Consider the following 10,414-nt stretch of genomic DNA (forward strand, 5'->3'; position numbering starts at 1 on the left):
CTTGGAACAGGAGGGAATGCGAGGCAAGTGTGTCCAAAGTTGTCGAGGCAGAAATCAGCTTAATCGGAGAACCTGAAGCCACCGTGAGCGAAGAGCCAAAGCTGAAACCTCTCGCCGAGTCGGATGTGGTCGATGTCGTGAGACAGCTGCGAGGAGTGCTGAAGGAGTGCTCGTCCCAAGAAAACGATCTGTTGGAAGGGCTGAGCCCTTCACAGGCTAAGCTAAAACTCGGAGTATACGGCACTGTGACTGTCTTTCTAGGCCGGCGCTCAAGATTTCGGGTGGTCCACGAGGTCCTGTACTCATTTCTTTTATCAAGACCCCGATGACGAAGATGCACGCAGCTGCACATCCCTTCTTCAAGACGGAGCTACCGCCGTGTCTGTGTCCGCTCGTTCCAACTGCAGTGGACGCCAGCACGCGGAGGCGATTGCCGGTGGACATCGGCGCGCGCGTTTCAGCTCGTCGGGCAACAGTGCTTATGTGTACGCCGTCGACGGAGAGCAAGAAAAGCGCAGAATGGAAGACGGCTGGAGCCAAGTGCCTTCACCTCCTTTTCTGTCGCGATCTGTGCGAACGTTTCAGGAAACGTGCGATGCCGCGGCTCAGACGTGGGAAAGTGACCCTGCACTGTTGTAGCTATACGAGTTGGAGTCGACGCTGCGGAAGCACGACACAGAGATAGAGGAGCTGTAGGAGAGATCCGATAGAGACATGCCAGCGAGGTGAAGAAGCACCGTGTCAAGATTGAGAACTTACTCCAGGTTCCTGCACCAGCATCACATCTAAGTGCAACATAGCTGAAGAACTGGACCACCAAGGAAGAGAAGCCCACCGGCACGAATGGAGCAGGCGCCCAAGTCATGCCGCGGCTGACCTAGGGCCACTGCTGCATCAGACCTATCCCTCAACTCGTACAAGGCCCGAGGAAAGCAGCGCTCGCTTCCCATCGACCCAAGGTCTCGGCCAGTGTCACCGTTGGCCGAGTTCCACGACTGCCCGGCGGTAAGGAGGATGTTGCTGTTACAAGCTTGGACGTCGAGTCCACGTGGTCCAGCCAGGGAGGATCGCTTACGCAGAGCACGACGGCGCAGCAAATTTTGAATATAGTGCGGATGGTGCAGAAGCAGCAGCCCAAGTACACTGACCAGGAGAGCCGTAGGCTTGTGGACCAACTGCGCCGGTCACAAGGCGGTTTCTCCCGGATGACGTTTAATGCAATTCGTGGCATTGTTGCTTGGCCGCCTGAAAGCTGCATCTGTCGATGACCACTGGAAGCAGTTAGATATAGTTAGAAGAAAAATCTGCGGTCTACAAGAATTTGGTGGCGCTGAAGGCGGCTTCATTTTACTCCATTTTCTTTAGTGTTTTGCTTTTGCAATTTAAATGTAGATTTAAGTTATTTGGATAATTTGCCTATTTTGTTGTGCAATAAATTATTGTGTCCGATCGTGGAGTATCTAACTGCTTTCGTGAAAGTGATAACACAAGAATGCACAGATTCACTTAAGGAACATGTCATATCAGCACTGGAGTCATGTTTCCGTAGCACAAATTTTTAGACCAGCACCATTAGAGCGATAAGCATCCCTAAAAGTGCTGCGAAATGCGATAGCATTCCGCCTAAGTGAACGAAATGGTTTAATCGCATCAATCAGACAGTGGACCCCGGACGAACAGCTGCAAAAAAGAAGCTTCACATCTGGAGCCTACAAAACGAGTACTAACATACACCAACAGGAGCGGCACGAAGTCGAAATTTATGTCAGCATGCAAAGACAATGTATTTAAAGCGACACACGATGTAATCGGAAATATTGGGGAGTGAAATGTCGGCAACAAAATCCCGCACAAGAAATATGTAAAAAAAAACGGAAGTATTAGGAAACTATTCTTTTGAGTTTATTGTTATGCGTATGGAAGTATTAAGTTTACTGCAGAATATAAATTCAGAAGACATACAAGAGCAATAGAAGCGCTGACTAAAGCAGTAGTTGCATGACTTTAGTGCTTTAGTGAAATGGTGCAACGAACTCTGTGGGAGCGGTTAATGACCCTAATTTTTACTTAGGTGTCTCTTAGTGGCACTTGCACCTCGGCGTTGGTGTTCTTTAGTTTATTTTTAGGCGAACGCAACGCACGAACCGAACTCGGAGGCAATTGTTTTCCATCAATTTTTTGGTTAAATATGAGGCCACCATCTTGTGCGTGATGTCATTAGTGACATCATTACTTCCGCTTTCTAATTCCGGGTTTCCGGGAATTTCGCCAAGGCCGTGCTCATGTGGTGGGTCCCTAAATCCTACGTGTCTGTGCTTTGGTGTGCGTTAATCAGTGATTTCTAATTAATTTTAATTATTCAAGACACTTCAGTAACTCAACTTGCAGCTAACCTTATTCTATGATATCGTATCTGTAATGGAACCTATGCATTTTGTACCGCATTATTCTTCCATTTCTTTCTGATTTATTTTGAATTTCGTCTCCGGTCTTAGCGATATTTGATTTTAATTATTTTAATTAGATTCTAATTCAGTAACTCAACTTGTAACTAAACTTATGCTCTGGTATTATTTATATCTATATTAAAACCCATGAATTTTGTACTGTACTATGTTTCTGATTTATTTTGAATTTGCTCCCTGGTCGTCTCAGGAGTTGAACCGGAAGTGCTGCGCCAAAAAACAAGTGTCACTCGATGCTCGCGCCACTAAAAAAGAACCAGAAAGCTCGCCTTCGTGCATAGCGTTCGCCGCCAGCGTTTGCAGGAAAACATAACCGTTACATAAGCTGCAGTTGGCGGGAAGCTTGAGAAGTATAGTGAAGGATCTTTGAATGCTATCGCGTTCCACTTTTAAAGGCAAAGCTTAAGCGTTCTCCGAGTACTTTATACAAATATAAGCATTGTGGTAAAAAAAGTCAACCTGTTTGTACATGTTCTAAGCTTCAACGAATAAACTGGTTAAGCGTAGTTACTTTCATAAATATTTATTGAAGCCGACATTCAAATGGGTGAGGAAGAGCGCATGCAGCAGCACAGGTTCATGAAAACTGCAGCTCGCACGCGCACTGAGTATCGCTTGACGAGTGGTGGGCGATGCTGAGCGAAACTGATTCTGCGGCCGCCGGTTCATTCAATCAACACAGGTGTCTTGGCGCACACGCTGACGCCTTTGTCACCCAGCACCTTGAGCAAGACATGACTCTTCATCTGCAGAAAGAAAGCAAAGAAAAAGTTAACGAGCACCTTTTGATGTCACTTACGAGTCATGCAAAAGCTCTCGTGAACGTGGAGTTTTCTTCGGTTTCCTTCTCCTGGCATCAATGAAAGACAATCATGACCTCACGTTGTAAGAACACGGGCCTAGATACACCCCAATTTTTTTCCCACAGAGAGGGATTTTCGATGGGAACGTCGGACTCCCTACATCGTCATCGTTTCAGACAAAGCACGCCGGTCTTGGGCGTAGGTTGGATCATCGCTTACATTTGAGCACCCTGACGTTACTAGGCCGGCCGTACCCATATCCTGCAGCAACGCTGTTGTTGTTGTTGTTGTCCTGAGTGGCCGTGGCACACACCCACAGTGGGGGATTGGCCAAGAATCTGGCGGTTTAATTAGGTGCCTAAAAATAATAATGATAACAAGGGAGTTAACAACGTTTATGGCAATCATGAGCACAAAGAAGACGAGGTTACGGAGGACTAAGCTGTGGAGTCGCATAGTGGGTCGGCAGCTCGTTCAAGCATACTAGGACCCTCCGTGGTGGCGCTGTACTGCGTACGTGTACTATGGCATTGTACTGCAACGCACGAGGTGCCGGGTTCGATTCTCAGCCTCTGCGGCCGCATGTCGTTGGAGGCGAAATGCAAAAAAAAGAAAGATTTCTAGTATTTAGATTTAGGTACACGAAGAACCCCACGTGTTCAAAATCAATCCGGAGTCCTCCCCTACGACGTATCACATGTCACCGCAGACACGTAGAGGCGAAAGGCAGTTATGTGCAGGCAGAGGTGTTGGTTTTTCACTGTTAAAATAACGCACGCTTCCTGGTGTTACTAAGCGCCACGCTCCGGTGGCGTTCCCAGAAGGAAACACTGAAAAGTGATCGTCGGTGCCGTGTTTCTGCTGCGCAACGTCTCTTCAATAAAAAGCCTTTCGACTTGGTAAAAGAACGCTTACGTAAAAGACTTTTTACGTGCTCGTGTGACAGAGGTATAAGACCACTTAGCTTTTTTTTTGTTTTATACGATTTCAAATGTTATGAGCGCCTCCTCGACATTATTAGAGCCAAAACAAGAGTGCAACGTTCATTCTCGGCACCCTTTACATCGTCCGACACAGAGTCTGTATTGTGTTTGTATTGGCTCGAAACAGAAGAAGAAACAGAAACAGAAACAGAAGTGCATAAAAGAAAAATGTACGTAAAACTATTAATTTCTAATAGTCCAATGTCTGACTTACAGTGACCTTCTTGTATTGGTCTAGCTACTATAACCGGAAGGCTATTGGTTCAAATATTTTTGCACGCGTCTGCTTGTTGTCATTGTATAGTAAGGATTTGACTTAGTAAAAAGGTGCCTAGGCAAAAAAAATGCGTTAGGGGAAGAGGGAGTAGGGTTCTACGACAAAGAAATGTCCAGCCGACGTGTGATCATCAACGACCACCGATGCGTACTTACGATTGGTGCGAATGCAGGCACGAACACCTCCATGGTGCCAGAGTAGGTCTGGCCCTTGGAGACCGGGCACTGTACCATGTTCTTGCACAGGTCAGTCTCTAGGCCGGGAATCGGAACCATGACACCGAACAGGTCGATCTTGGCATCCAGTGTGGCCTTCTCGGTGTCTTGATCTGCAGTGGACGCACAACATGGTGTGATCGGGGGGAGTATTGCACTATACGACACACCAAGGGAGGAATCGAAATCGTTGTTCGATACGCGCGTTCGGTTTCGCCTATCGCAATTGGCCTAGGCCGTGCCGACGCCGTCAGCCGCGGGGCGCGGCCACGTTTTTGGTGACGTCAAGATGACGACACGCTCCTGTCCATCATTTTCAAGCCGAACACGTCGTCTGCTAGAAGCAGAACGCGACGATTGGTGTTCCGTTCGAGAGATAACGCGCCCACTAGGACGCCGGCTTCGCATGGCACGTCCGGTAGATTGGATTGGATCTAAACGGTGGCTGCGGTTACGAAATGGTACGTTCGGATCGCCCTAGCGACCATGAATAGTAATAAATTGTAGCAGTCACGCACGTGTACTAATATACGAGAACGTGTTTAAGCTTGAGAAGAAAAAATACACCTCTTTTCACATTAAAATTTAATTCATTAGAAGGCGAGGAACATTTCGTTTTCTAGTATATTGTCCCAAGCAGGCGACAACATCCGGGGAGTTCACCGTTTGCCAATGGGCTGCACTTTCTGTCCTGTTCTTATAAATTTTGCGAACCACCCACTTTGTGACGCTGCAGTGACCGAACGAGTCCTGGTCCGAACAAAGAGCTCCGCTTTCCTCCCAAGTGCTCGCTAGCGGTAACTGAGAGAAACTGATTCTCTTGAGCAGTTTGGGCATCCACAGGTTCAGATAACGTGACTTTACACTTGCCGTCTACAACCACGTCGAGCATCTCACGCGCTACAATGAAAACTGTGCTGTGAAAAGAGTGCGGCAGGTCGCAGCAAGAAAATATCCAACAGTCGCCACTACATTCACAATTAATTAATTAATTAATTGATAATTCTCGTCGGAAAGCGCGGCAGTAAATAAACGTGTCAGAACGGTGTAACGAAATTATTTCAAGTATTTTCTTTTCGCCTTCCATGAGTGTTGCGAGCAGCGTTCTATAGGATCGGTCGGTCGTGATCGTTGAATGGTATGACAAAAAAAAATGTAGAATCGAGTGAAAGAAACCGGCCCATAATTATGTCGGTTTATATTCATATGCGTGAATGTCAGTGCCACAACTGATGTGGTTGACAGTCATCACAATGATTTCAGAGACTTATTATGGCTCACAGCGACCTGTACGTTATACCTTACATTGTCCCATCCTATCGGGATGGCAGAGGATATGTTATATTTTAATATTTTATCGCTACCAATTATACTGACACGCGAGGTGCGTTCGACCCGCCGGTGCCGTCGTGCTGTTCCAGTATCGATGGTGCACGCGCGGCCCGCGGAAGGCCGCCAGCGATGCTCAGTGCGTTTGGATGCGTTTGCAAAGAGAAGCGTCAGTGCGTTTGGAAAGAGAAGCGAAGCCAATTCCGCCATCCTGCCAAATTTTTCAATGGCGCCACTTTGAGCCAATCAGAGAAGCCGTAGCAGGATTCCGGGGCCAGTCAGAGCTGACCAGATTGCAAATTTGACGATACGGCGGAATTCGACCATGTCAATAACCACCCTCCGCTCAAATCGGCTCTGTCGGAGCCCGTTCTTGCTCCCGCTGCTGGCATGGGCCTTGTGCGCGCACACCCATTGTAGAGTTGTTGCTGAGGAGCTGTGCATACCACATCGAGGTGCATATACTGGTTTGACCCGAAAGGATTGCCAAACGTCGCGCTAAATATGCATAATCTTTTTACTGGGCGCTGACAGACGCCGATGGTTTTATGTGGCTCTCGTCGCCAGTACCATCAATGCGCGACGCCTGTAACGCCCACTAGGGTGTTCTTAGGACATCGCGGCAACATCGTGACACGCCTGGTCATCGGCGCGCCGCAGCGCTTACAGGTGCTCGCCTTTCAGCGTATGGCCGTGGTTCTGGCATTTGCCAGAGCGCTGTTCCTGCAGCGCATGCGCAGTAGTCTAGCCTGCCGCGTTGCGCATCGCACAACAGGCAGTGCCCAATTTTCGGTAGGGCAGTGACAAATATGCCGCCAACCGGGGGCGACTTGCTTTGCAATGGAAGGCGGTAAGTAAACGAAAGAAAACCTACCAGAGGTAAGGGTGAAGTACACCTTGGGCTTCGTTCCACGCTTGAGGACGCAGGGGTCGGAGTCGCACGGCTCGATTTGGGCTGAGAGAACTTTTGCCTGGCTGCCTGTAAATGTTCGAGGGCAATAAACACGCTTTACATTTTCTTATACGTCAAAATCGAAAATTTTTGAAAACCTGCAAGTTCTTCCAGAATGAAATCCTTAAACACCCAGAAGAATTAGTACTGAACATGTCTGGCACATTTCTTTTCTCCTTTTTTTATGCTTTCATTACTTTTGACAAACTTGATCTTTTTTATGCCAGTTTATCCTATTGATCACGAGAGTACGCTTGCGTTCGCAAATCACACGCGGGCTAAGGGTACGAGTCTTATGTCTCGTGTGTCAATGCGTGTTCGCAATTATTACTTTCTTTTCGTTATTAGCAGAAAGTTATCTTTGTTAGCGTATAGGCATCCCTTCAAGTCAAGTCAAGTCAATTTATTTCAGCATTTCTTTTGTACAAACAGAAGAATGCTAGGGCAAGCACAAAAAGCTGCTAAGCTGCAGCTTGACTGGGTGCTTGCCCCATCACTTGGCAGAAACAAGAGGCAGAAAATACATTTGAGTGAAAAAAAAATATATAATTACAGATTTCAAATGGTCATGTAAAAGCATGGGAAAAAAACACAGAGTACGTCATATAACATACTCAAAAATCTGTAGCGACTGCTCTGTTATAGTATGTCACTGAAAAATATGTAATGAACAGTAGCGCACAGAACAGCAGAAAACAGAAAATGCTAAACACATGACGTAAAATAATTAGAAACCTCTCTACAAGAAAATTGAACAGAAGTACAACATAAATATTTCAATTCGATGTAGTAGTCTAATCATACAGTCAACGAACGGTCTATATCTTTTAAGAGCACCAGCGATTTAGTATTAGTATTATGTTATTAGTATTATATTAGTATTAGTATTAGATTCTTAGTATTATGTCAAAACCTTCCCCTTTTTCCTTCTTTCTTTCCTTTCTTTTTATTTCGTGTCTAAGATTTTGGTTTATACGGGCTTAGATTTTGGTTTATACGTTTAAGTGGGCCAAAACTTCGCATACATTGCAGCTAATAAATGGCTCGAACGTCCGCGTACGATCTTAAAATCAGAAGGAAGTCATAGCTCGCCACTCAACTGCGTATTTATTGAATGTGAAAGGAAGAAAGCTTCTCAGTAGGCAATAGCTGAAACAATGTCAATGAAATTTTCTGCATCTTGAAATTTTCAAAATGTTAACCGTCACCGAACTGGCTCTCCCTTTCATTCACGACACAAGTATTTTGTTTATCTTACTTTTAAAAATTCACATGAGCAGTGTAACAAGAAGGCCCGCAGCCCGCAAGTACCATGCCAATTAGTTCTGCTTCAACGTGACGCGAGAAGCAGTTTACAGGATTCCGACAACTCGTTTCAAAGTTGTGCTATAAAAGTTACAAACAGGGATAAGGTGCCTAAGGAAGGCTGGGCAATATTTCGATAGGAGGACTTTCCTCCTAACGAAACGTTTGCCAGGCTCTCCGAGGCACCTTATACCTGGTTGTAAATTTTAAAGCACAGTGTGCTACTCCATCTGTCAGCCCCCTTGATATTGCGTTTCAAAAATGAGTTAGTCTTAAACATGACGTTTAGTTTTTTTCCCTTCCACACATACTCTGATTACAGTGGCGTTTGCGCATGCATGTTGAGCGCCAGAACAGGCAATGTTTAAGCGAACGCTGTGGTGTTCTCTTCATTCCATAGAAATCTTTCCTGAGACGCGATGGGTGTACTGGTATAAAATTCGTCCTCCTGGTCGGGAACAAAGCCTGAAGGGCACAAACGAGACATGTGTAACAGTGGTTATAAGTCTCAAATCTGACATACATCCAGAATGAAGGATGCCCAAGGATCAATTTTTTCTTTTTTTTCTTTTTTTAGCGCAATAAACTTCATGCATATCAGTCGATCGATTTCCTTAGGATTGTACTTATTCGTTTCAAATATAGTGTTTCAATAGTCACCTTTCACTGATCAGGTAATAATGTTTCTGGGCGCGACTCCCGACTTCATTTCGTGGCAAAAAATAAAAAAAAAGTGTTGCAGAATTAAGGGACGCGAAGGGAGAGGGAGGGATTGAAGGAAAGAAACTTTTGCAAAAGCTACCTCATATATGTCTGGGATACACTATCCGAAAGCTTACCACACGCACTAAAACTTTCTGACACTTTGGCCATGGCGTGATCAAACGAAAAAAAAAATTATTTAAGTAATTATGTCGAATTAACAAAGGCTGACAATCACAACGTGCTCAACTTGTAGCTGAAAGTAGTTGGTTGCACATACGCAGCGCTGTGCCCAATCTTTTTACTCCCTGTTCACACCTCGCTATAAAGAAGAGAGAAATAAAATGCAATGCTGAGTGGAGATGGTATTCTAGCTATACAAGGTTGGCAGCTACTATAAGCTTAGAGCATGTGAGGGATGAGAACATAAACACACACACACATGCACACAAATGCACACGCGAAATGCATTTACGCACCTACTTCTAGAAGTTTACAGTCTCTGTAAGTCCTCTATAGCGCAGGAATACAAATCACTTTACACCCTCGTATTGTACAGGTTCAGTAGGCGGCAAAGGTCCAACACTCATATAAAAGCGAATACGAGTGCAGCGTTGTTTGCCCTGTTCAACTGAATGACTTCTTTCTGCTAACTGAAATATACCACCCGTCTTCCTTTCGATACAACGTGTTTTCTCCGTAAGGAAAACCTGACGCGCACAATGACATGACCCCCTAGCTTACCGCAGTCTTCGTACGTGATGTCCCTGCGTTGTCCGAGGGCCAAGCCGCAGAGAAGAACGCCAGCAACTAAGCGAATCATGTTGGATGGCGAATTCTGTAACTCTAGGCAATGAGGAGAATGTACGTAGTAGACGCTCTGCTAATGTCGATGTGGGCGTTTTTCACGCTTCTGGAGCCGCTGCAACAATATATACCCCTGTCAGAAGCAAATCAGCGGACAGCTGCAAACCCTCACAAGGCGCAGGGGAATTTGTGCGGAAGATATACGTCTGATTCGCTTTCCTGCTGTGCTTATCGCCTCAATGACGCACGGTCGACAGATACACCGTACGGAACAGACACGCACTGGTGCCGTTCTCACGGCAAGTTCATATTAAGCTACTTTGTTTCAATGTCATTGGCGAGGGAGATAAATACATAAGGTGGCTGTAACTTTGGCTTATCTTCGTGCCACAGTTCAGAGCATTGTCTGTCCCTTTGTCTTTTCGCCACTTATTACAGCGATAGCTGTTATGAGCTAACTCCCCTACTTGTTTTGATATCTGTCGGTGCCCGACGGTGTGCGCTGCTGAAATTCAAAAGTGTACTGGACAATTTTATAACAAAAAAATCAGGAGCCATTCCATTCTGTGAAGGTGG

The 10,414-nt window shown here is 45.8% G+C and overlaps 1 protein-coding gene across 1 annotated transcript; it reads right to left on the reverse strand.

The window, feature by feature from the left end:
- Positions 1–2,978: 2,978 nt before the first annotated feature.
- On the reverse strand, positions 2,979–10,094 carry LOC142573990 (mite group 2 allergen-like Ixo r 2). Its single transcript, XM_075683190.1, has 4 exons — positions 9,776–10,094; positions 6,947–7,051; positions 4,684–4,856; positions 2,979–3,211 (listed from the first exon to the last, which is right to left on the reverse strand). The coding sequence occupies exons 1-4, from the start codon at positions 9,852–9,854 to the stop codon at positions 3,131–3,133; spliced, it is 438 nt and encodes a 145-aa protein (XP_075539305.1). The 5' UTR covers positions 9,855–10,094; the 3' UTR covers positions 2,979–3,130.
- Positions 10,095–10,414: the final 320 nt, after the last annotated feature.

This window comes from Dermacentor variabilis, chromosome 3 (genome assembly GCF_050947875.1).
Source record: "Dermacentor variabilis isolate Ectoservices chromosome 3, ASM5094787v1, whole genome shotgun sequence".
NCBI lineage: Eukaryota > Metazoa > Arthropoda > Arachnida > Ixodida > Ixodidae > Dermacentor > Dermacentor variabilis.